The sequence below is a fragment of the Saccoglossus kowalevskii genome, chromosome 21 (genome assembly GCF_978046115.1).
Source record: "Saccoglossus kowalevskii chromosome 21, keSacKowa6.1, whole genome shotgun sequence".
In the NCBI taxonomy this organism is placed as follows: Eukaryota; Metazoa; Hemichordata; class Enteropneusta; family Harrimaniidae; genus Saccoglossus; species Saccoglossus kowalevskii.
Window position 1 is genome coordinate 21302005 of NC_140661.1, and position 26782 is coordinate 21328786.

The following is a 26782-nucleotide window of genomic DNA, read 5'->3' on the forward strand; positions in this document are numbered from 1 at the left end:
GTTAATTAAATTGTTTACGTTTTTTTTTTCTTGAAACTAAACAAAAATAATTGTCCATAACATTAAAATCGGACATTAAACGCTGTCAATATTCGAGGGCGCTGTTCACATAGAAGTTCAAAGGTTACATTTCCACATGTTCAGAATCCAGTATCAGATGCATGGTTTTTAAACATGTCGCATTATAACTTCAAGAAAATAACAGTTGTTCCTTCGGGGAAGGTATGTTCTGGTGTTTTTCACTTATATGAATATCACGTAATTTGTTCATATATTCATGTGAACCGGCGAGTATCCGATGATTGTCTTTCAAAAGCCGACAAGATTCGAGTGACTATTTAAAAATTGCTCAATCGGGTTGCATACTTGTATATAACCACAACATATTTGTTCGTTCACACCAGGGTGGGTCACTAGTAGAAATTTAGCAACGGGTATGCGAGGCATACAATGGATCTATAAATTATGTTTCAAAAAGGTCAAGGGGTTTCTTGTTAACATTTTTGGAAATCAAGGATAGTATTTTTGCTGTTGATAAGAAATGTGAAGTGCTTGTATATGTAATATAAAAATTAATACAATACTTATCAAACATCGGATATTGGTTTCCCCTTTGTGTATAAGAAATGATACAAGTTTGTAAATGCTGTTCACTATTTTTGTGGGGGTTCTTTTTCTAATATGTTGTTTTTTACATCAAAAATATGTCAAATTTTGATGCCAAACCATCAATGGCTCAGCAACATTTTTGATATTCCGAAATATATGTACCTACCTAGTAGGATTAAAAAAATAATAGAAATGCAGAAATATCAACCAGTTACAAGTGAAATTGACAGCTGTACAACAATCTCTCCAATCTTGGGTAAGGCAAACACAATGGCAAAAGACGAGATGACCTGTGATTCCAGTTGTTTAGCAGTCAGTACCTACATACCGGATTCTGCCGTAAAATTGCCCAGGGCCGTTAAACGGCAGTTTGGGTTTTAAAAAAAATAAATTGGGACCAAGAAACCGCCCAGGGCGATTTTTCGACAGTTTTTTAATGTGTTATTTTGATTTTTTCTGATGCCTAAAAGTTTCGCTGTAGTTATTGACGCCCATTCAAGAGTATTGATGTTTATTGCGACTGGCGTGAATAAGTTAGCTTCGTTTCGACAATGAGTTGTTATCGCTGTAAATAATGTTAAATTATTTTTCAAATGCTCAGTTTTTTGTTTGAAAACAAATCATGCCGCTTTCCCATCAAAATCCAAGCCAAAAGATCGTATATCAATAACAATTAACATATTTAAAAGTGTTATGGTAATTTCAACACGTTGGCATAATCCATCGTTTTCATTAGTTAATTATCAATTTGACCTGTCAGGTCAGGTCAGGTCAAAACATGGCGGATATTCATTTCTACAGCATCGATCATTGAAAATACGATCGGAATCATTCGTTTACGATGAAATAAGTTGAAATCTATTTGCATTTCATAACAATTCAACGAAATTATTTTTTGCACGTTATTATAATCATTACTAGGTAATAATCAACAATTGTAAAACGCAGCATGACCGGATTGCGCTATCACGATCATTCGCTACTAAGCAATGCAGTTGTGTTTGTTGTTATTTGAAACTTCTTTTAGAATATACTTTCGTTACTAGTAAAATGAAACAAAATAATTGTATTTGGCGCACAATGTTCGTTAATGTGATTTTTTTGGAGAAAGATGCGCTGTCTACTTATTAATCCAGCTAGAAAAAAATGTATACAATTTTAGTTTCTGTCGTTTTGGGTGGTCCAACTGCCGGTGTTGAAAGTCGGTGTAGGTAGATTTTTCAATGAAAATATAAGCCCCTAAAAATATTTGATGATAATTTTTTGAAAATTTTAACCCCAAATAAGGGCCCACCAGCCGCCCAGAGCAATTTTTCGGATGGGCGAATTTACGGCAGAATCCGGTAATATAGAACACTTGATCTGCAGAAAGAGTTCTTTTTGTACCCCCCATCCCTAACCCTACCCCTACTCTCCAGCACTCCCCATTTAGGGAAGTGACAGGCACTGTTTCTTATCAAAAAAAAAACCTACAAGTGACAAACGTTTGTTTCAAGCTATAATGGAAAATTCAAAGGAGTAGGAATCGAAACTGGTTTATTAAAAGTTTATTAATTTACTGGCGCTCATCACATGTACATTGTATGTCCTACTGCTCAAAGTATTTGGACAACCGGACTGGTTGGTGGACTGAGGCAACTGGTTATTTCATGTATAGAGACTACAATAGGGTACATGATTACACATTAAAGTATAAACGTATAGTGCTAATGTTGTATAAAATGAAAAAATAAATAAATTTTAACCAGGAGTTTTCTAAACCAGGGAACAAGGCACAGTGCCCTGATACTCTCGACTGGCGGCTTCTGACCGAATTGCCGATTGAACTTTCAAGTCATAAATATATTTTAGAGCCGTGAACTTCTGTGATGCCGTACAACATGAAATCTTTCTCAAATATATTATTCTCCGTGAAAACTTCTCAGCAACACCAGCTAACAATGTGTCTGTACCCCAAATATTTCAATGGCAATAGATACACTGTTAAAACGGCACAGAAACCTTCCGATATGATGTTTCAAGGTCTATCGCCTGTGTGTGCTCCCTCTTGTTTATTTTTTCTCCAAAAAATTCCCTGTTAACGTTCTTGAATCGTCTTAAAGATACCGGTACGGTAGCTGTGCAGTTTTAAATTTAAAATTTCATGTTAATTAATAACACTGTATTTGACATTTGTCCGGATGCGCATCGTACACAAAACATCACAGTGACTACAATGCGTTAATTTGTCTGTCATTCATTGCAGGACTTTGTGGATATCGTGCTATCACGAACCCAGCGGAAAACACCAACTGTTGTACACAAGCATTATAAGATTAATCGAATACGACAGTTTTACATGCGAAAAGTGAAATTTACACAGCAAAATTTTCATGATAAACTATCAGATGTTTTAAATGAATTTCCAAAATTAGAGGTAAGGTCTTTTTTTAAATACTGTAGAATACTTTATTTTCGCATGGAATTTATTTTCGCTATTTTCGCTGAAGCGATGCTTCTGTGAAAATAAAATCCAACGAATATACTTTTTTCTTATGTCTCACATTCAACTCATCAAAAATCAGTGAAAATATATATTGCATACAAAACACCCAAAAAGCTTTTTCAGTGAGAATTAATTCCAACTAAAATAAAGTATTTCACAGTAATTGAAAAGTATTGATTCACTGTATCGTTATATTTTCGTCACTAAGAATTTTCAAATTTTCGAGATTGGAGTGTGACACCTAGATTGCCCGAATGTTCCATGGGAAATATATTTTCAATGGCCTACCTATTGCTTGCTATATACATGCAAACATTGGCGGATGTGTTAATTCTGTGTGCCAGCATCTTACATTAGTAGTATTCACGAAATGATTGCATATCAGATAGATCCAATTGCATTCATGCACTTGAGAAAACTGTGGTAAGGAAAGCCCAAACTTGTTAAGAATATACAACAATTTTTCTGTCATTTCAACTATGATTACTCAGTACAGTATCTACATGTACGAAGGTATACATGTTATTTTACGTATATATTTTAATTGTTTCTTGAAGACCAACCTGACTTCCTTAGCAGTCAACAAACATACTTGCTTTTTAGGATTCTGTTTTGACTCAGGATCCTTACAAAATCACTTCTGTCACTAAATGAGATACATTTGAATCTGTATTCACTCGCCAAAATCTACTTCAACAACCATTGACAAATTTTTTAATAATTTTTCTTAATTTTTTCAAAATCTTGATCAAGACTTATAATCAATAGAAAATTATGTTCAATTGTCAAATTTTTTTTTAAGAAATATGGAAAAATTAATAATAACAGGCAAATTTTGACTAGAAAATTGACGGTGATCAAAGGGTAAAAGGAAAGTATCATGAGTGCATGCCTAACCAAAAACTGTTACAGGAAACTGTTACATTTTGAGACATTTATATTTACTTTAAACATTTAAAAGTTAATTTGTCACCTTGCAATAATGTGCCTAAATTATTCTATATTTTGAAATCCATGAAAATGAGGAAAATTAAATTTTCAACCTAAAAATTCTGGGTTTTTTTCTATTGCAGGATATTCATCCTTTCTATGCTGATCTTATGAATGTTTTATATGATAAAGATCATTATAAACTTGCCCTCGGACAGATCAATACAGCCAGACATCTCATAGACAAGTAAGTCCTACCACAAATATTCACCAATCTTAAGGGTGCTTTCTGTTGCATTTGTTTAGTATTCTAGGTGTGCCACTATTGTAAACTTTTGAAACCATCCACAGAATAGTCCCATTAACTTTCACATACTGATTATAAGTTATAGCTTTCTTGAAGACTCATCTAAACTGCATGTGATCAATGCATATGTTGTTGGTATTTCCACCTTGTCACTCGGACATAACCGTGGTAACAAGTACGTTCATATTTTATTGATGACTGAAGAATTGGGTTTGTGTTATCAAAATAATGTGTTGCTATGTATTTTTAATCTCCAATCATTACAAAATAATCATATGTGCATGAAATAACAGGACATCATATAAAAACTTTATTTGTTAAATATGTTCTATATGTTCAGTGGCTATGATGTCACACTTTACCCATAATCCTTTGTTGAAAAATCAATATGGTGGACTACATATTACTGATAAAAAGTGAATATCTAGAGAATTAAAAGTGATATAAAAAAAACTTGAAATTTGTCTCCACAAATGTAGGTGAATGCAATTTAAAGTTTTTTTTCTTTCATCTGGGAGCATTATGTTGTTTGCCTTGACTTTCTCTTTAAATAATTATTGTAATCTGATCAGCATTGTACAAATAATAAAATAAACAGATGTACAATTTGAAAATGATTCGAATTTCCATATATTTTCTTGAGAGATTTTTAGTTTAATACATTAACTAAAAATAGAAAAGGCAGAGTCTCATGCTTGAAGTCGATGTGACCTGTCAGTAAGATTTTGTGTGTGTATTTATTTTTGTGAATCCAAAGATTTATGTTCTAGATGCATAAATTTGCCTTAATACAAACTCTGACTGATGCATTCCCTCTTAAATCTGTCTGTCTGTGTGTGTTTCTGTGTGTGTTTCTGTGTGTGTTTCTGTGTGTGTGTTTGTGTGTGTTTCTGTGTGTGTGTCGGTGTGTGTGTGTGTGTCTGTGTGTGTGTGTGTGTGTGTGTGTGTGTGTGTGTGTGTGTGTGTGTGTGTGTGTGTCTATCTGTGTGTCTGTCTGTGTGTCTGTCTGTCTGTCTGTCTGTGTCTGTCTGTGTCTGTCTGTCTGTCTGTGTGTGTATGTGTCTGTGTGTCTGTCTGTGTGTGTGTGTGTGTCTGTCTGTCTGTCTGCTTCAGCAAAACCATGCGAATTGGTCTTTAGCCACTTGCATGGAATTTTCCTATTCACCTTAATTTTGTCGGCTTCCATTCCTTCATTCATATGTTGAAATCACTTAAGGATGGATTTATGGACTTGAAATATCTTCTAGTCGCTTCGCAGTGAGCTTTACTTGTATATATTTTGACCAATTTTCAATTGAAAATGTCAACAAGAATTGGATTTTCTCCAAAATGTAGTGGGGGAGGGAGGGTTCAATTGCGAAATGTAGCTAGCTTGTCAAAATTTGAAAAAGTGGATTGCTAAACCTGTCATAGGATATTTAACAACTTTGCTAAATTAATCGCCTCCTGTCTTTTAGAGAAAATATTTTTTGAACTCATCATATTATCTGTTGTATTTTTCATTCATGGAGGCTTTCAGCTGGTGGTGTGGTAATGCAATTTGTGGGATCACAAAGTTTTTATTTGAAAATCTTTGATTTTTATTTGCTTTTTGCTCATTTTTCAGATTAAACATTTTATTCAATAAAGTACTAAAAATCAGTGCTTTTAAACATGCTCTACTTTATCAAAATTTTATCTCCAAATTCATTTTATTTTTTTAATTATTTTTTTACAGTGTTTCTAAAGATTATGTCAGATTAATGAAATATGCTGATACATTGTATCGATGTAAGCAGTTGAAAAAAGCAGCTTTAGGGAGGATGTGCACAGTTATGAAACGACAGAATCAGAGTCTGGAGTATTTAGAGCAAGTTAGACAGCATCTATCGCGATTACCATCAATTGATCCGAACACAAGAACTTTACTTATATGTGGATTTCCAAATGTTGGAAAATCAAGTTTCATCAATAAGGTAACCAGCTTTAGTTCTAAGAAAAATGATCGTGAATTTTGCCAAAAAAATCACAGAATTTTGTGTCATTCTGACTGGGAAACATAGTTGTTCTTGATATATACATGTATATATACATTTATTTGTAACTTGTCACATGAGGGCACTGAAATCCTGCATGAGACGTGCATTGAAACTCCATAGACGACAAAGTTTAATCTATGATGAGATTGCTATATGAAAATAATAAACAAAGTTGGCTCAAACATGGCTCTAAAATGAGAAATCAACATGCCATTAAAAAAACGTACATAAACAATACACACTTACTGTGTTTGGATTGCACCTAGAGAAATCACTGGAAAAACACCAAGATTAGAACATCCAAATACACGCAGAATAAACCAACACAGTTGCCAAGTAGTAAACAAAAGACCACATGTTGGTCTCACCTCTGACCCAGGTGATCACGCCCTCAAACAGGGAGCACCTGAGAAAAAAAATATTAAAAAAAATTTAATTGGTTCTTGCAAGGCTACGAACGGTGATTGGTTGATTCGTGGCATGATACCTTAACGTGTATGAAAAAATTCCTGTCTGTTCTACACAGATCACTAGAGCGGACGTAGAAGTGCAACCATATGCATTCACAACAAAGTCATTATTTGTTGGTCATACCGATTATAAATACCTGAGATGGCAAGTGGTAGATACACCTGGAATATTAGACCATTCATTGGAGGAAAGGAATACCATTGAAATGCAGGCGATAACTGCTTTAGCGCATCTTAGAGCCGCTGTTCTGTACATAATGGACACGAGTGAACAATGCGGTCATACTATAGAAGAACAGGTAACGAACATATTTATTGCTCATCGCAATATTTTCCAAATATCGTATTTACACTATACTGTATTACTTTATTGTAGCTGAAATCAATTTTTGCTGAAAATTTTTTTCGAGTGCATGGAATTTATTTTCACTGATTTTTGATGAGTTAAATATAAAATACTAGTATAGGAAAAAAGGTACATGTATATTCGCTGGATTTTATTTTCACTGAATCATTCCTTCAGCAAAAATAGCGAAAATTAATTCTAATCGAAAAAAAAGTATTCCACAGTATTAGAAGCGCATCTCCAACCAAAAGTGCATCTAAAACAAAAATTGCAAACTGGATCTAAAAATAGTTTTTATGAGTTTTACTATACATTTTTTTGATAATTTTGAACCAAATGGACATACTTTCCTATTAACTACAAGTTTTGGAAAAATAATGAAAAAATTATGCGGGTTTAAAATGTTTGAATGGTGACAAAAGTTGACCTTTGTACTCAAAGAGTTAATAGAGACATTTTGTTGAAAAAGTATGATACATGTTCTCAAAGAAAGGCGTTAGAAACTGATTCTCCAGGAATACATTTTGCTTGTTTCTGGCCCTTAATAAATACCGCATTTCTCCTGTGTTTCTCCATTGTATGTGCTACTACAAGAGCCAATATGGTTATTGTGTTTCTGTTACTGTCTCCATTTTCCATTGTTCCTGCCATGTAAGAATGAATTTTAACCAAAGTTCAGTGTTTTTGTTTGTGTATCATTTCTAATCACCATCTTTCTCAATGTAGGTTGATTTATTCAAGAATATCCAGCCATTGTTTGCTAACAAACCTCTTCTTATAATACTCAACAAAATTGATGTTGTAAAGCCCGAAGAACTTGGAGACGATGAAAAGGTATGTAAAGGTATTTTTTTAAACAAGGGAACAGGGGCGCAGCGCCCTCATGCCATGGCCATGTGCTCCCTTACCCTGGGGAACAGATCCTCTGGCAACCGTAAAATTCTGAATGACCACAGTCTTCAACCGTGACTTGTCTGATAGTAATTTTGGCCCCAAGGAAGCCATAGAATGCTCCATTTTAACTTAGAATTATCATAAACTCCACACTCTGGTAGGGAAAACCCTATCTCCACCACTTGGTGGCGCCGCTGAATTGCAGTGCTCCCTCTTGCAGTTTTTCTAGAAAAATCCCTGATTATTATATATCTAAAAGGGTAGCCCACACTAATTTTTCATAAGGAAGGCTACAAACTATAACCTTATCAAAAACCAGGCAGTAAGCCAGAAATGATTAGACTATTGTTCACTGTGTTGTTGTGCATTGCCAGCGAAATTATTACAGTTTTCTGATTGAAACTTTGTATCATAACAATGGCACTGTATTTGCATGCTATAATGTTGGGTTTGATTTGTTTATAACATAAAATTTACTGCTATCACATGGATATTTTGTACTGATAATTTCCAGTGCATTGAGTGATTCTGAATAATAGAGTGATTCTGTGAAAGAACTAGTTGTAGTGTTTATGTGTTACAAATGTCATTACTAAGCGTGTAGTGCATGAGTTTTGGAGTATAGATAATCTTGCTAATTTCTGTAGATACATTTCAAACATTTCCCATTACCCACTGTACTCTATGATGGCAATGTTTAACTACATTTGTGTATTGGTTTGACCAGTGGCCATTTTGTTTTAATTAATACTGTTCCAGAGCAATATCACTGAATATAGAAAAGTACTTGTTCGACAATCAGAAACAAGATGACTGAATGTCAATCATTTTAACATTAAACAACCATTAATCATTAGTGTTAATAATATTCAGTTTATTTTTCCAACAGAAATTATTATCCGACTTCCAGACTGAGGGAATACCAGTATTACCAATGAGTACCGTGACAGAAGAAGGTGTCATTGATGTGAAAACAGAGGTATGTATGCTACTTTTTAGATAAACTACATTTTGTGGATGCTGTGTCCTTCTTGAATATACATTTATGTTTTTAAAAAATCTTAATGCGTAATTGGATAACTTCCAAATGATTGATTGAATATTACCTTGCTGTGATTGGTCCATGTGAATTGATTGCAGGCGTGTGATAGGCTGCTAGCTCAGAGAGTGGATACAAAGATAAAAGGAAAAAAAGTCAATGATGTGTTGAATAGACTACATCTCGCTGTTCCTCAACAAAGGGATCAGAAAGTAAGTGTTCTGTCAATCGATTAACGAAGCAGATTTCAAAATTAGCCGTTGTTCGGTTATTCCGTGCATCATCCATTTTTGTTATTGGGCAACCAAATAGGAATAGTGGCTGGCCACTGTGAAAATAAATAAAACAGAAATCTGACAGTATTACGTAATCCAATGTAGAATCAACCGTGTAGTATCACGACTTGTATTTTTATTAATTGAAAGTTTGAACATGTTTTGAGCAGTTGTCTGCAAAGTGAGATGACTTTGACGTTGTAGTCGCCAACAATTTGTTTCATTTTTATAAAGTTAAATGCACAAAAATTGTTAGATAACTATTTTCAAGTGAACAATCAGTTTAAGATGCCATGGTCAGCCCAGTGGACAACCATTTTTTTTTTTTTTTTTTTTTTAATTTTCACCCCTGTGTTTTTATATAGAATACCCAAAATAAAGTATGATGTATTGGGGGGGGGGCTGAGGATAAGTCATGGAACATTCAACGTTGCTGTTACATGCACCACTGTACCATGCATTTCTATGGGCTCTGTGCAAGCAGCTGTGGAATACCGTTCAAAGAGCCGGTGAAAAAAGATAAAGTCAAGGAAACTGGACAAACTCAACTATGAGACAATCCTGATATTATATTATATATTATTATATTATATTATTATATTATATATTTGTTGCACATGTAGGTATAAACACTTTCGATTTTGGTTGCCAGGCAGGGAAAATGTCTGTGTGTCCATCCCAAGAATTGCTGATATTAGCATAGCACATTTACTGTATAAATTACATTTGTGCCTTTAAGCATGTTGGATTATCTCTGATTGTAGACGAGGCCACCATGTATACCAGAAGGCGTACAGAAGAAGAAATCTGCCATGCAGATTGAGGGCAGACGTAAGAAGTTAGAACGTGATATTGAGATAGAGGAAGAAGACTTGTACGTCTTGGATTTGAATAAACATTACTTGATTCCAGAGGATGAGAAATATGACGTTATTCCCGAATTGTGGGAGGGCAAGAATTTGGCGGATTATATCGATCCAGAAATTGAAAAAAAATTGGAAGAACTAGAGAAGGAAGAATTGCTAAGAGAAGGAGCGGGCGAGTATGACGAAGATATGGTGAGTGATTTAAGTTCTGTTGATATCTGTATTTGTACAAATACAAATTATTAAAATCTAGATTGTACAAATGTACAATGACTAAAATATTGCTTCCTATGACTTGCCATGTTAGGGTGCCCACTGTATGTCTATCCCTGTTTGGGCTCCCTCTATCTGTCTAGCCATTTCAGGGCATTCTCTATATGTCTAGCCTCTTCAGGGTGCCCTCTATTTCACCAGCCTTGTTATTAATTAATATGAGGTTATTATGAGGATACCTCAAAGTATGCATGAAGACAGTACAGCTGTAGTATCGACCGACGTGCAGCGTACTTCAAGGTATTCTCGTAATAACCTTATTATTATACTTCTTTTCCTTCCAAGGATACACCATGGGAATGCCAAAATCCAAAATGTTTAGAACAGAATCAGCAAACTTCTTTGTGTTGAGTCCGGTCAAACCCTGGTGGCAGCCATGTTTGTTTTTATTATTAGAGGACACCTATGCGCGTAATCATTCCATATTTGGAATTCGCATTTCCTAATATGGTAGGATGAAAATACCCCGTAAAATACTGCAAAATTACGGCATGCTGTAACTTATGGCGTTACGGTGACATATGTATAATAATATTTATTAATATTTACAGTCATCAGATGATGAAGAAATGAGAGAAATCAGAAAAATTGCATCAAAGTAAGTTTAAAACGGTGGACATTTCCACTGATTTAGTTCTACAAATTACATATTTAAAGAAATTGATCTAAATTTTTCTATATATATTTCAAAAATTTTGATCCAGACCTATAACCAATGAAAAACGATGTCAATTTATTCAAAAATTAAAAAAAAAGTTTGTGAAGTTTCATCAACATTTAAAAATTTTGTAGAGAAATGGCAGTCAACGTTTTGAACCATCTAATCGCTATATATAGAGGGTAAAGTAGGCAAATTATATTGTTGTCATGGAGATAGTTTCATACTTGTATTTGCTTTTTTACAGAATCCGTAACAAAAGGAAGATAGTTATGATGGAATCAAAGGAGAAAAGAAAAGTGGAGAAACCTGTTTTACCCAGAACTGCTATCAAGGTAAATAATTATTATAGTTTTACAAAGAATGTTGGAGAATGGATGCATTCTGGTAAAGATGCGAAGAATTGAAAATAATCTAAATTCCTAATATTCCGCTGAGGTGTGAAATTTCATCAAATGACAAAAAGCAAAATAAAAAGTTAAGGGTTAACTTTTTTCCATGGGAACAATGACTGATTTATCCATAATCTGTGGCCATTTTAAATTCAACAATTGCTCTGAATTAAGGTTCATATATTAGATAAGTTTTTTCATCTAACTTTCAAATCAAAATTCATGTCAAATGTTTGTTAGCTGCATCGATCTGAAGTTGATTTATGATAGAGTCAAAAGGAAGCAGAGATTTGTTGCTTTGTACTTGCTTGGGAACTACAAATAAATTCTTGTGACAAAAAAACAACAATTTGGTTGACTGGCGGTCATTTTGGTCTTTAAATTTGCTAAATTCTGATACTCAAGCATTTCCAGAACCATTTCTCAGAAATGAACAGGGTGATTTCATTCAAACTTTGTATGAGGATCATACATATTGAGTTAAAGGTGCACATCATGTTTTCCTGAGTTTCATACAAAAATGGCCAATTGACAGCCATTTTGTTTTTATTCATATCTATTTTGTTTTTCACTAATATATTGCCTAATTTGTTTGAAAGTTTGCACATAAATACTATGCTTATAGGTAAAACCATGGGTTGTGTTATTTTATGTGACTTAATCAAATTTGTCATATTGATGGTCATTTTGTCTGAAATCTTAAAATTGACCAATTCAACAAAATTTAATAATTATTGAAATTCCAATTTTAATTTTATATATAACTGTTAAATAAATATTTATTTTTTATTTTCAGGGTAAACGAAGTCGCTTTGAACGAGAAATGGGAGAACTTGGTGTTGAACCTAATCCTGGGGTAAGTCATGTGATGTGTCACACTGATTGCTATGGTTATGCATATTTACACTCAATTTAGAAAGTCAACAAAATATCACGTATACAAATAGTTTCTTCAAAGAATTTAGAAGACATACAAGACACTGAATAATAACTTATTGGTCACTGGATCACATTCACAAATAGTCTTGTTGAGAGCTACAGCCACAAAACTTGTTGTTGCCCCTCAAATTGTGTTCTATTCTCCCACTCATTATTTTCTCCACTGTTCCCCTAACTCTATGTAATCATGGTATTTGTGGACGTAGAGAATGGAAAACTGTTCGCGGCATCATACTCTCAATATATTAATAATTATTTGTTTTATTGCTAAAATTATATTATATTTTTTGGAAATTCTGTCAAATTCATCAATAACAATTTTTTCATCAGATGGAAGTGATATCCAGGAACATGAATTTTTTTTCCTGTCATTGCGATCATAATTAGTATTTTGAAGTTTTGGAATTATGGGCTCCATCCATTTTCACTAATTTTATATTCAAAATGGCCACCGAAGTACCGTAGGGGTTTAAAACCATAGAGAAATCACAGTCATTGTTAGTCCCCGTTCGGACGCAGTCCGAAAACGGGGACTTATGTTTTGCCCTGTGTGCGTCCGTGCGTCCATGATCACCTGTATCTCGAACATGCATGGACCGATTAAGTTCAAACTTCACTCATACATCACACATTATATGGGACATATGCACATGCATTTTTTTGATGATCCGATTAACGATAGTCGAATAGCGGCCATTTTAAGGCCGAAAATGCATCAAAATCGCACATTTTCACCATTCCGGACCCGGATCTCAGTTATGCATGGACGGATTTTGTTCAAATTTGGTACATACATTAAACATAATAGGACCTTGATGCACGTCATTTTTTTTTTTTGGATCGGGTTCGAAATGGCCGACTGGCGGCCATTTTGTTTTAAAGAATTCACTTCTGAATCCGTATCTGAGACATGCTTGGATTGATCGTGTTCAAACTTCACACACACATGGTACATCATGTCACAAATATGTATGTGCATTTGTTTCATGATCTCATTAACGATAGCCAAATGGGGGCCGCTTTAAGGCCGAAAATGCATTGAAATCGCACATTTTCACCATTCCGGACCCGGATCTCAGTTATGCATGGACGGATTTCATTCAAATTTGGTACATACATTAAACATAATAGGACCTTGATGCACGTCTTTTTTTTTTTCGGATCAAGTTCGAAATGGCCGACTGGCGGCCATTTTGTTAAAGAATTCAGTTCTGGATCCGTATCCAAGACATGTCTGGATTGATCAAGTTCAAACTTCACACACACATGGTACATCATGTCACAAATAGATATGTGCATTTGTTTCATGATCTGCTTAACAATAGCGGAATGATGGCCATTTTAAGGCCGAAAATGCATCAAAATCACATATTTTCACAATTCCAGAACCGGATCTCAGTCATGCATGGATGGATTTTGTTCAGATTTAGCACAATGTGTTGTACATATGCAGGTGCATTTCGGTCATGATCTGCTTTGAATGTATATGTCACTCAAATATGAACGGAACGGGGACGTGTCATTGACAATGACTTGTTTTTCAAGTGTTTGATGGTCCCAATTTTCATTTAGTCTTTGTCATTCATATATGTTTTCGACTTAAGTTCTAATTTTGATCAATTTCATGAAAACTATTTGTAAAGTCTGACTCTTAGTCGTGTGTCTTTTTAGGGTCATTTCACTCGCAGTAGATCACGAAGTAAAACTCCAGTTGCCAAGAAGCGCCAACGTACAGACTCTCTTGGTAGGGCCCGTAGCAGTTCTCGAACACCACGTGATCTGTCAGGAGTACGTGATGAGACGGTAAGTGTTCTGTCAGCTATGGTGACTGGGTTATTCCATTTTCCAAATGGATGCAATCTATTTAAGGATTCCAACAGGGTGAAAACCATCATTTAGAGAACCAGGGTCTTAGTAATGACTGCTGGAACAATCATTCTAGCACAGTTTTCATTGCTTTTCTTCCTTCTAGAAAATTGTCTATACCGGTAGATATCATACACCTTTCATAATGTTCTTTGATTTTCTAGCATTATTAGTTCTTTTGTAACTTTCCAAGCATTTATAGATCTTTCCCAACTTTCATAGTTTTCTTTTCATTTTCTGAGCTGTTCAAACATTCACAATGACCTAATCAATTATAGGTCTTCTAAAATTTCGTAGCTTTTCTAAACTTTCATAGCTTTCCCAGAAATATTAGCATTCTAAATATATCGCCTGATTCAGTAGAAAGTTTGCACATAAATATATTTAGCTTTCCATATACTGCCTTCAATCAGTTTCAAGTATTGTATATTTCTACATGAGTTAGAAAGCCAAATAAAATCTCCCCACCTGGTCAGACAGGTCCATGATTATAAATCAATTTCTCTTATTTTCTAGATGTTCAACAAAACTAAGAAAATGGGGAAACTATCACAGAGGAATCGCAACAGATTTGGTAAAGCCGGAGAAGCCGACAGAGTTATTACAACAAAGATGCCTAAACATTTGTTTGCTGGCAAGCGAAAGGGTGGTAAAACTGACAGGCGCTAACAATCAGCCCACAAATCCTCAATTGCTAAAGTATTATACAGAGACAATATTTGATTTTGAAGTCTATATATTTCAATTTCATGCTATTATATTTTACTGATATGCACATTAATGTCATGGCTTTCCTTGGTTGGATATAGCTGTCCTTCCGTATATGATTGTGTATTTCCATATATGGTTGTGCCTTTCCCCATATATATTTATGTACTTCTATATATATGGTATGTTGATCAGCTGGGGATAAATTCTATCTTGGGTAATCCAAGATAAATTATTGGTTATATTATTTTATTTGATTATTATTTTACTTCTGTCATAATATTCTGGTTGCAATAAACTAGCATTGTCACAAATTGTACCGTCTTTTAGCTTTTCAATAGAACATCGTAGGTTTCAGCACTAAATGATATAGTAAAATACAAATGTATGTAATCAAATCCAAATATTTCATCCTAATTCATTAGCAGCTGTGAAGGCTAATTGAACATTCCTTAGTATAATTGGGAAATAACTGACAATTCTCTACAAGCCGGTTGGCAATCCGCTCCGCTCAAAAAAAACAAGCAAGATGTTTTTGGCTGTTGTCATGGTAGGACATGAACATGAAGCTAACGTTAGTTTATAACTGAAACCGGGCCCTGTATATGAAGTTCTCAAAAACATTCATTCTTTAGAAGTCACTGTACTTTATTACTAGGACTCATTCTGCTGTTACATTTATTATTTCCAACTGCTTTGCGATAGTGTTTTCAAAATCTGCCACCACGGACAATCAGGTTGAGGCCATCCATCACATAGTAATAAATGACAAAGGTGTCACTATCCGACATACCAGGAATTCCTTAGGCATCAGTTATGGCGCGGTTCAAAATGTTTGTCAAACAACTTGGAGATAAGCAAGCTGTCTGCAAGGTGGATGCCCCGAATGATGACTTCACATCAGAAGTTGAACAGGTTGGAAGTTTCAAGGACGCTTTTGGCCCGTTTCCAGTCAAATCCTGGCAACTTCCTCAAGAGATTTGTAACCCAAGATGAGACATGAGTTCACCACTTTGATCCAGAATCAAAAGAGCACAAGGGTTCACAGCCGCACAAGAAGTTCAAGCGAGTGGCATCAGTCGGCAAAATGATGGTCTCAGTGTTCTGGAACAGCATGGGAGTCATCATGATTGACTACTTGCAAAATGGTCAAACAATCAATGGAGAGTACTGTGCTTCAGAACTGACAGTTAAGAGCAGCAATCAAAGAGAAAAGGAGAGGAAAGCTTCGAGCTGGTGTGATGTTGCTTCAGGACAATGCTCCTGTCCACACAGCACAGGTGGCATTGGCAGCAGGAACCCAATGTAGCTTTGAACTCTTACCTCACCCTTTCTACTCGCCGTTGGACTTCTACCTGTTTCCTAAACTAAAGTCCCACTTGCGTGGTCACCATTTTGAGACTCATCCAAGCTGTTGAGGCCTATCTAAAGGATCAAGATGAAACCTTCTTCCAGCTGGGAATAGGAAAACTGGAACATTGATGGACAAAGTGCATAGTGTATTGAAAAATAGTGTAAGAAAAATCTTCCTTCTGTAACGTTTTATGAGGAAGGCTGAGAACTTACTGATCACCTCTCGTAACTGTTAGCGCAAACATTGTTCTGCAATTGGCACTAAATTTTGAATTTTGTTTAGAGGTTTTGCCAAATATTCAAAATTAATACATGTATTATTCAATAAAAACATGGATAAATATCGAACAAGCAAATTGCAAACATGAATAATTTGGTGGAAGGTGACAAACGTTGACAATGACAGATTGTCACCAGTGCCAACAGTTGACAGTGTGATGAAAAGGTTAATGATATGCAAACAACCAAATTAATATACACAGGACTATTTTGTGGGTGGTGACAACCCTTGGGCAATGGTAACAGGGTTTGATTCTTTATTTTGTCTTTACAAAATATTACAGAAGAAAGAGCTCTATAAATACAGGAAAATGCACTTTTCAGTTTTTTATATCATATTTCATCAATATGTATGTAGTCCATCTTGATTCTCCAGCAAAGGATTATAGATAGACATAGAATCTGTTTTGAAAAATTAGGGAAATGATTCCAACTATAACTCTTAGAGTAGGACTTCAAATTGGTTGAAAAGTTTAGAACTTGGTAGCATAACAGTGCCAACCAAACATACATGTATAGTTGTCATGGCAACAGAACTGAAAATATTTATTTTTATAATTCTTTGTACAATTTATTGATGAGTTATTTATAACCGGTGGACTACAAAAAAAATAATATATAACAAGTCATTGTCAATGATACGTCCCCGTTCCGTTCATATTTGAGTGACATATACATTCAAAGCAGATCATGACCGAAATGCACCTGTATATGTACAAAACATTGTACTAAATCTGAACAAAATTCATCCATGCATACCTGAGATCCAGGTCCGGAATGGTTAAAGTGTGCGATTTCAATGCATTTTCGGCCTTAAAGCGGCCGCCATTTGGCTATCGTTAATGAGATCATGAAACAAATGCACATACATATTTGTGACATGATGTACCATGTGTGTGTTAAGTTTGAACTTGATCAATCCAGGCATGTCTCGGATACGGATCCAGAACTGAATTCTTTAAAACAAAATGGCCGCCAGTCGGCCATTTCAAACCCGATCCAAAAAAAAAATGACCTGCATCAAGGTCCTATCATGTTTAATGTATGTACCAAATTTGAACAAAATCCGTCCATGCATAACTGAGATCCAGGTCCGGAATGGTGAAAAAATGCGATTTTGATGCATTTTCGGCCATCGTTAATCTGATCATGAAAAAAATGCATGTGCATATGTCCCATATAATGTGTGATGTATGAGTGAAGGTTGAACTTAATCGATCCATGCATGTTCGAGATACAGGTGATCACGGACGCATGGATGCACACAGGGCAAAACATAAGTCCCCGTTTTCGGACTACGTTCGAACGGGGACTAAAAAGTCATTCTATTTTTAACAACCAAAATAATATTCTTCATAATAATTATATGAACAAGTAATATTCACACTGAACTTTTTGAACTAAATTGCATCAGTATTTGAATCAGTTATGGATTCACAATTCCTTGCAGGAAAATTCAAAATGGAGGTCAATGTATAGTAATATAGTTGAATATTTATAGAACGGAAAGTAGTATAGTGAAGCTGTAAATTGCATTCCCATGTATTTGTGGAGTTTTTTCATCTAGGAGTATCAAACTGTTAGTGTAGACTTTAAATTAACCGTTCTAGAAATTTTATCTTAAATGTATTTTGAAAAGATAATAAATTTTTAAAAATACCTGATTTATACAAACACACACATTATCTATATCATAACAATCCACAATAAATATAAAAAAAGAAAATCTTAAGATCTCAGGGACTGTGATCAATATTGCTGCCCTCTAGTGGGGATATTGAGAATGAGTACTACATGATAGTGAGTAACAATTCCATAAATGTCAATATACAAGGACAATAAAAAAAAAGATGCAAGATCACCTCACTTTTTGAATCCTTTCACAATGTGAGTTAATTTTCAATGATAAAAATTCTATGTTGATTTTCAAACTTAGTGATACTCGTGATAAACACATTGATTACAAATAATTTCAGATCATACGTCAGCTTCACAAAACTTTACTAAACTTGCTCTGACATGTTATAAAGTTATTAGTAAAATCAAAACAACGTAGGTTCTGCAGTCCATACAGAATGGTCAAAATGATGATTTCTCATACTGTAAAATAACCAATTTTTCACTGGGTTTAAATTTCACTGATTTACCATTTCAGGCATATTCAGTGGGTTTTAAATTCACGGTTTTATCATTTAGATAATGTGTTCTATGCTAAATTTTACATATTCACTGGGTTTTAATTTAGCGTATTTTCCAGTCAGCAAAAGAAGCAAAATTAAAACCTAGTGAATAATTAATCCTTTTACAGTAGTTTGTACAAAGGAGGAGTCTACAAAACTAGTGTAGCTGTTCAACCACATCCATAAAAGCCAGTGTCTATCCTCGGGGACGGAACTACATCACAAGACGTTCCACGTTACTAAGACGCACACCACTGTACATGTATTTCTATGGGCTCTGTGCGCGCTGCTGACGAACGTCGGTCGGGCTGGTGAAAATTCGAGAAAACAACACAAACTCAACTTTGAAGTAATCCCAAACAACCAAATTTAAATATGTTACACACGCAAGGCTAATCTTGTTACACTGTTCACAGGAGTCTCAACAACCATCACAAAGTACCGTTTTCTGTGAGTTTTTGGTCTTTGTTTTCACCGCAAGGGTTGCCAAGCGTTGAAAACGTCCGGATGTCCGCCCCGAGGATCCCTGGTTTTCATCAGTTAATGATTCAACAGCAACGCATGATAACATTTTTCTGGTCATCCCCCAATGCTTGGTAATAACACAATGTATGGGTTGGTCGCAAAACTTGGGACATCTTCGAAAGTACACACATTTTCAATGACCAGGTTTATTGCTCTTGATCGGATTCAAAATAATTTTAATACTTGGCTTAGTTTTATTGTTCAATGTGTGTAACATGTCAGTTTTGAACTATCTGTCAGGCCACTTCTACAATTTCTATCAACATCTTTAGATCTTGTGGTTTTGGTGCAAAAATTGTAACCAAAGATAGAGTTGTCGATCTTCTAACATGTTAGAATGGGAACACACTGTATGAAAATAACTCTTGGCTTGGTCTTCACATTTGATTCTAAAGCAGATGGTAAAAAGACTGCACAAAACCACATGCTATATGTATATAATTTGGCAACAGTAATTTTTGCTTTTCTACATTGTTGTGATTTTTGTTTGGATTTTACCAATAACTTCAAAACAATTGATATACATTTACCTACAAGTTTAGTAGTAACTATCCCTAGTGTATCATTTATGTAAACAATATCATTCAAAGTTTCATGAAAATAGCTGTTACAGTCCCCTAGTGGTGACCTCTAACATAATTACTGCCATATAGTGGTGACCTGCATCACAATTGTTGACATATAATGGCTGCCTCCATCATGTCATAATTACTGCCATCTAGTGATGACCTCTAACATAATTACTGCCATCTAGTGGTGACCTCCATCACAATTATTGCCATAAAATGGCTGCCTCCATCATGTCATAATTACTGCCATCTAGTGATGACCTCTAACATAATTACTGCCATCTAGTGGTGACCTCTGTCATAACTCTGTCTATCTATTGGTGTTTGCTGGTTCCCGGCGTCCTTTGCGAATGACAAGTAGGACGTAGGTAACTAGTAATCGCCATATTGTTCCACTGGGCCGGAAAGAACGTGACAGAGTGATGTAATTTTAAAACATTCCAAGTTACAATCTGCGTAAACGTGACTGTAATACTACAATAAAGCCATGCTCATACATTCTGCCTGCTTAGACTTATTTGAGATGTTTCTGTCATTCCTCGATGTTTCTGTGCACATTTATAACAAAAGGGAGAGTTTTTTTATTCGCCCAACTTTCTAAAGTAAAAGGAAACCCTGAATGGCCACGAGCATAAGCGCTGACGTCAGGTAACCAAGGGAAATAAAACAAGCAACAAGAAAGTGATGGACCAATCAGAATGCCGGATTCGTTACTCATTACCAGCCTCTTGTGGCTTGGTACGCCATGACACTATTGGTGATGCATATCAGTTATTGGCCATTTCATGACATTTTAATCCATGCTCTAGAGAATTACCATCAGGAATATTAATAATATTGTTCGAAAAATGCTTGAGAAAAGTGAATCCGATATCATTGTGGCACCAGCAACACAAGGTATAACTGAAAAAAAGCAGAAAAGATAAAAATGAGACTACACAAAACCAAAGAAAGCTTAGAAACAAATCCTTTGTGATGATGACATTGGAGACATATGGGGTAGAATTAGGGAGTATTTCAAATTATAAATTTAAGATGTTCTATTATCTGGTGGTGGATTGAATTCCCCCATACTATTTGATCGCTACAGACTTTTTGACAAAATGGGTGCACTCAAAATTGATTAATAAATAACAAACCATATTAACCCAATAGAATCTCCACTTATCACATACTTTTGAAGTTCTATTATCTGGTGGATTGAATTTCTCTCGTGGACATATGATTCGATCACTACAGATTCTTGACAAGATGGGCACAATTATAAATGGGTAATTTAAACAAACCATATTAACCCAATAGAATCTCCACTTACCATATACCTTTGACGTTCTATTATCTGGTGGTGGATTGAGTTCCTCTCGTTGACATATGATTTGATCACTACAGATTCTTGACAAGATGGGCACAATCATAAATGGGTAATAAAAAACAAACCATATTAACCCAATAGAATCTCCACTTACCATATACCTTTGACGTTCTATTATCTGGTGGTGGATTGAGTTCCTCTACTGGACATACAATTTGATCACCGCAGACTTCTTGACAAGATGGACACACTAATGAGCCTTCATGTAGTGCATCATTATGTTCAATTCTTATAAATAATATTTGGTCTTTGTAAAAACATTGGTATTCTTCATCGCCTAACTGTAAAACCAATCCCCTGTCAGCATCGCAAAAATGCTAAAATAAACCAAATTTAAATAATTAGTACTGATGTTTATATCACAGATAAGATTATGAATCCTTTCTTTTGTTGTTTCCTGCTTTGATAACAGCTGCACTGATCCCTTTCATAAGTCTAGCGCCCTCAACATCTCTTTGCTTACAAATCAGAATATGGTCATTTGAGACAAAATATACTGTAGAATACGTTATTTTCGCTTGGAATTTATTTTCGCTATTTTCGCTGAAGGCTTAATTCCGTGAAAATAAAATCCAGCGAATATACTTTTTTTCCTATATTTCACATTAAACTCATCAAAAATCAGTGAAAATAAATTCCATACAAAATGCTCAAAAAGCCTTTTCAGCCAAAATTAATTCCAGCGAAAATAAAGTATTCCACAGTACTTTAAAATACTTTATTCAATTTTTTTACTTTCTATTTAGCTGTACTTTTTACTAATTCAGCTACCCTGTAAGGTTGCTGATTTATGATATCACTAATTTAAAAGAGAGTATATTCTTACAATGAGATTATTAGGACATTAGCTAAATTATGATTTTTATAATTTTTATAATTCATGCATTCAGTCAAATTTGCTGAAATGCAGCTATTTTCAAAATGTTTTACAAAGTGCAAAGCATGCTGGGAGAACGTTACAGCTACATAAGACAGCCAATGTTGGTGTGGAAGTGTCCCCAAGCATTCACATGTTAACTACGTAGTAAACCTCCTTACAACACAATTATCACAATATGAGTGTTTTCCACTGACAATTTAATCCAGTTTGTTAACAAAGTTCACAATATATTGTCAGTGAGATATGGGTTGTTTCCCCAAGATGCTGTGTAATACAATATATGTGAGCTAAGTAAAGTTGGCCATTGAGGGCGCTCTTTAATCTGTAAATGTTTTTTGATTATTTCTACTGACTTTTTTTGATAATGTAGACATGTATTTAAGGTAGCGAGACTATTATTTGCATACTTGTTTTCATCTTCTAATTGTGACTAAATGACTACAAATAGACCCGGGAAAGTATATATTTTTAGAATCGCCAGACTTCAAGCTTTTCACAAGTGTATTTTGCATGCCCGTATCTGCATTCTACGACGCGTTACTCAGTCAAAGGTGAAAAATTACTTTTTCTGTAAAAAAAATAATTACGCATTTACGCTGGCGATAAGAAGTATTTTTTTCACTTTTCCTAGTTGTTCAATAGTCTGGTAAATTGAATGTGTCTGGTCAGTTTTATTCAAGCAACACGTTTTAAAAAATAGTGTGCTGAATTTCAATTACTGTTTTAGTCGCATTGCCCCCAACTCAAACCACAACTCGTTGGTAAATAATCGATGAAATAGTTTGTCTGGACACATTCAAGTTCCTCTCATTGTCACCTTAAAGCTGTGAAAATTTGGTGTTAATCCGACGACAATAAGTATACGTTATTTTTTGTTAAAGACCTTGTATTGTGAAAAACATAAACTCCTAGAAAACGTCCATGAAGTAACAGCAAAGATTTTCAAGCTTGTTTATCGGCACAATCAATTTGTTTTCCCATCAAGGTCTGTTTTACCATGTGTAGGGGCATCCAAATGTGTAAGGCTATTAGAAACCAAAAAAATAGAGGAATGGGATAGCTATAATTGGATAAATTCGGCATATGAAAACACCAAAATCAATGATTTTTTTCGGCTGATCTGCACTGGCTCGGAAGATGAATTCTGATTGGCTAAAAAAACAAAAAAACTTGTGGCATTGAATGCACGTTCATTGTCAGTATTGTTATGCAAATTCAAACTAGCTAATCATTTACAACCTTCCAGCCAGTGCAGATTAGCCCATTTTTTTCAGTGGCTGTGTGACCTTGTGTCTGACACATTCATATGCAAATGCTAATCTGTGAAACAAACAGGGGCGGAGACAAACCACTTGAATGTTTGGAAACACTCATTGTGTGTCAGATAGCTACTGATAACACATCCTAACATTGCTTTGTCTTGAGTTTATCTTTGAAACTTATAGGCACACAGATTAAACCTGTATTGTTGATTTTGGAAAACACTACTGAGGCTGCCTTGCTTCCCTTCAGAAAATATACATTTTAACCAACTTACATGACATTCTATGTTATGTTGACTTTATCATATGAAAGTTTATAGTGCATTTCATCAATTAATAAATAAATGTGAAAATCGTAATTTTCAACACAAATAATAGTCTCGCTACCTTAAACCATTTATTTAAGATATATGATTTGTGTATTTTCAGTAATTTAATTTATTAGTTATCATGGAATTTGACAAAAAAGGGCACATTATTACATACTACTTGGAGATAACCAAAAGCTTCTATCACATGTTTTGACTAACAGAACAATGTAATTACATAATTATTGAATCCTAATAATAATAATTTATTTACTTGCATACTTGAAAGTTATATAAACTGATCCAAAGCACATAAAATAATTTATAACTCTAACCAAGAACAATTACAGATTATATACAGTGTTCAAATGTACTTTAAAAGCATTAATATTTTTTACATTTTTTATGCCAAAATGTTGTCCCATAATATTGCCCCTACCTTATAACATCCACTCCCCCATTGGTGTTGTGTTGATATGAGATTACATTGCTGTTTAATCCATGCCACCCCTTGCTCAACACAGACTGCACTGTCTCCATAATGTTCTAATGAGAAACTGTATCTGGAATCTACAATGTTGAGAAAACCATTATTTCTATGTTGTTAGGGATGAACCATTATTTATGAGGTAGTAATTTGGGCTGGGCAATTATTTCTACAACTATCAGGTCTGGACCATTGTTTCTATTTTGGTCAGGGATGAACCATTTTATGAGTTATTTGGGCTGTGCAATTATTTATAGAACTGCCAGGGCTGGACCATTTTTCTATGGTGGTTAGGGATGAGCCATCATTTCTATGATGGTTAGGGATGAACTATTGTTTCTGTAGTGTTTAGGGATGAACCATTATTTATGAGGTGGTTATTTGGGCTGTGCAAATATTTCCAGAATTATCAGGGCTGAACCATTATTTTATGGTGATTAGAGATGAACCATTGTTTCTATGGTGGTTAGGGATGAGCCATCATTTCTATGATGGTTAGGGATGAACCATTGTTTCTGTAGTGTTTAGGGATGAACCATTATTTATGAGGTGGTTATTTGGGCTGTGCAAATATTTCTAGAACTGTCAGGGCTTGACCATTAATGTTTGGGTGAATAGAGGGAATAATAGATTGCGTAAATATAAGGGCATTATTGATTGCATGAATAGGAGCTACTATTGATTGAGTAAATATGGGAGCCATTATTCATTAAGTGAGGGGCAGTCAATTCTAAGAAGGCAATTTTTTATTTTTTATTGCAATTCTACCCTCATCCAAAAATTACAGTCCATGTCTTACATTACAACTTTTCACAACACATTTGGGGAATTAGAAAAGGTCCACACACAAAACAGGCATTATATAAGCGGTAAATAAAGATACAAATGTCAATTCTCCTTACCTGGTGCATTGTTAGGGTTGTTACAATGTGAAGTCCTGATAATATCAGAATCTGACTCCCACTCCAGTTCCTATAAGAAATAATCAAGATGTCATTTCCAAGAATCCCTAAGTATACACTGCTAATTTTGGACAATGAAACTTTGATCAATGTAGACATTGATCCATACTCTACAAGACAAAAACAGTTATTCAGGAATTGGCATAAATTGTGTTATTGGGAAAAAATATATTTTAAGGTTCTGTCAAGTCCCCAGCACTGCAGAAGACTAAAATACTAGTCCCAGAATACACAAACAAAAAGATTGTACCACCTAACTAGAGTGAAAGTGTGACCTGCCTGCTAAGTTTAAAGCTAAATCGACCAAGCCAAAAAAAATCACAGAAAAATTAATATGCACACACACAAAAGTGATTTTAATGGCAATCCTAGCGGCGAGTCGCCAACAAAATTTCATTTTAATAACTAGGCCTACCTGATGGTAAGGACAATAGTCTGCCATTTCTACAACGCCACCATATTTACCCAGATCTGTGGACTCGACACCATCCAAATATGAAAAATACTAGAATTCAAACAAAAAAACAATCAATTCTTAAAAGTATTTATTCTCAAATCATCAAAAATTATGTTTTGTATTAAATCACAGTCCCTCTATAGAGGGACTGTGATTAAATTTATTGATTAATTAGAATTATGATTATTAATGAAATTATTGGCAAATATTTTATGTTGACGACCAAAATAGATTTGGCATCATGCATAATAATATTCGTTTGATGAAAATGACCAATAAACATGTGCAGTGATTGTTATCGTACATACTAAAACAAGACATGAATGTCACTTTAGTCCATTAGTTTAGTCTGTAGTTTTTGTAGATAGAATAGAATAGGATAGGATAGGATAGGATATTTTATTTGGAACGTACACAAAAACAATGCTTGAGTAAAGTCCAACATAAGAAACATACAGTATCACAACTAATCTAAAATAATTTTAAAATCTGAAAAACAAAATTAGCTAAAATACTACAAATATATTTGTCTACACTAGAGAAAACATTAATAAACAATTCTCCATTTGGTAAGGTTTGATAGTCAGATGAGTATTTGAACAATGTGTAGAGGAATTTTTTCCTGTGTTCTGAAAAACTGTCACAATGAAAAAAGTAATGTTTTTCATCACCCACATAATTAGAGTCACATTTGTTACATACCCTGTCAATTTTATTTATTCCCCTGTGACGGCCTATTTCAATTGGCAAGAAGTGGGCTGAAATACGAAATTTGGTTAATGCTACTCTGTGTTTTTTGTTTTTTATATCATCCAAGTATTTTTCAAATTTATAATTATTTTTGAATGTTTTATGAGTACTTAGTTTATTATGACCAGTTTTGTTCAACTGACTTTCCACATTTGTTGAGTAAATTTGGATTAACCTTTCTTTAAACAGATTGCAAAAATTTGCCTGATTAGTATCTATATTTGTCATATTTGTAATTTGTAGAAGTTTTTGGACAAATTTATACCAAGGATCGTATTTAAACCCACTACTTTCTTTAAAAGCAGCTTCGATAATTATGTTGT

The 26782-nt window shown here is 34.5% G+C and overlaps 2 protein-coding genes across 2 annotated transcripts in view; one reads left to right on the forward strand and one right to left on the reverse strand.

Moving 5' to 3' along the window:
- The first annotated feature begins 122 nt into the window (after positions 1–122).
- LOC100370136 (GTP-binding protein 4-like) lies at positions 123–15389 on the forward strand. Its single transcript, XM_006823839.3, has 14 exons — positions 123–222; positions 2855–3025; positions 4168–4271; positions 6049–6286; positions 6876–7118; positions 7892–7999; positions 8949–9038; positions 9200–9310; positions 10138–10431; positions 11064–11110; positions 11418–11505; positions 12359–12418; positions 14173–14304; positions 14884–15389. The coding sequence occupies exons 1-14, from the start codon at positions 175–177 to the stop codon at positions 15034–15036; spliced, it is 1887 nt and encodes a 628-aa protein (XP_006823902.1). The 5' UTR covers positions 123–174; the 3' UTR covers positions 15037–15389.
- Positions 15390–16915: 1526 nt separating this feature from the next.
- LOC144360029 (leishmanolysin-like peptidase) overlaps positions 16916–26782 on the reverse strand; it is a 38150-nt gene continuing 28283 nt past the window's right edge. The window contains exons 12-16 of the mRNA XM_085494944.1: positions 25668–25757; positions 25193–25262; positions 24243–24373; positions 21448–21670; positions 16916–20884 (exon numbers count right to left, since the gene is read on the reverse strand). Of these exons, the coding sequence (XP_085351070.1) occupies positions 20787–20884; positions 21448–21670; positions 24243–24373; positions 25193–25262; positions 25668–25757 (612 nt within the window). The 3' untranslated portion in view covers positions 16916–20786. The remainder of the gene's footprint in view (positions 20885–21447; positions 21671–24242; positions 24374–25192; positions 25263–25667; positions 25758–26782) is intronic.

Coding starts and splice junctions, on each gene's coding strand:
- LOC100370136 (XM_006823839.3), top strand. CDS start 175: ATGTCGCATTATAACTTCAAGAAAATAACAGTTGTTCCTTCGGGGAAG. Junction 223..2,854: donor CAGTTGTTCCTTCGGGGAAG/GTATGTTCTGGT, acceptor CATTCATTGCAG/GACTTTGTGGATATCGTGCT. Junction 9,311..10,137: donor CTCAACAAAGGGATCAGAAA/GTAAGTGTTCTG, acceptor CTCTGATTGTAG/ACGAGGCCACCATGTATACC.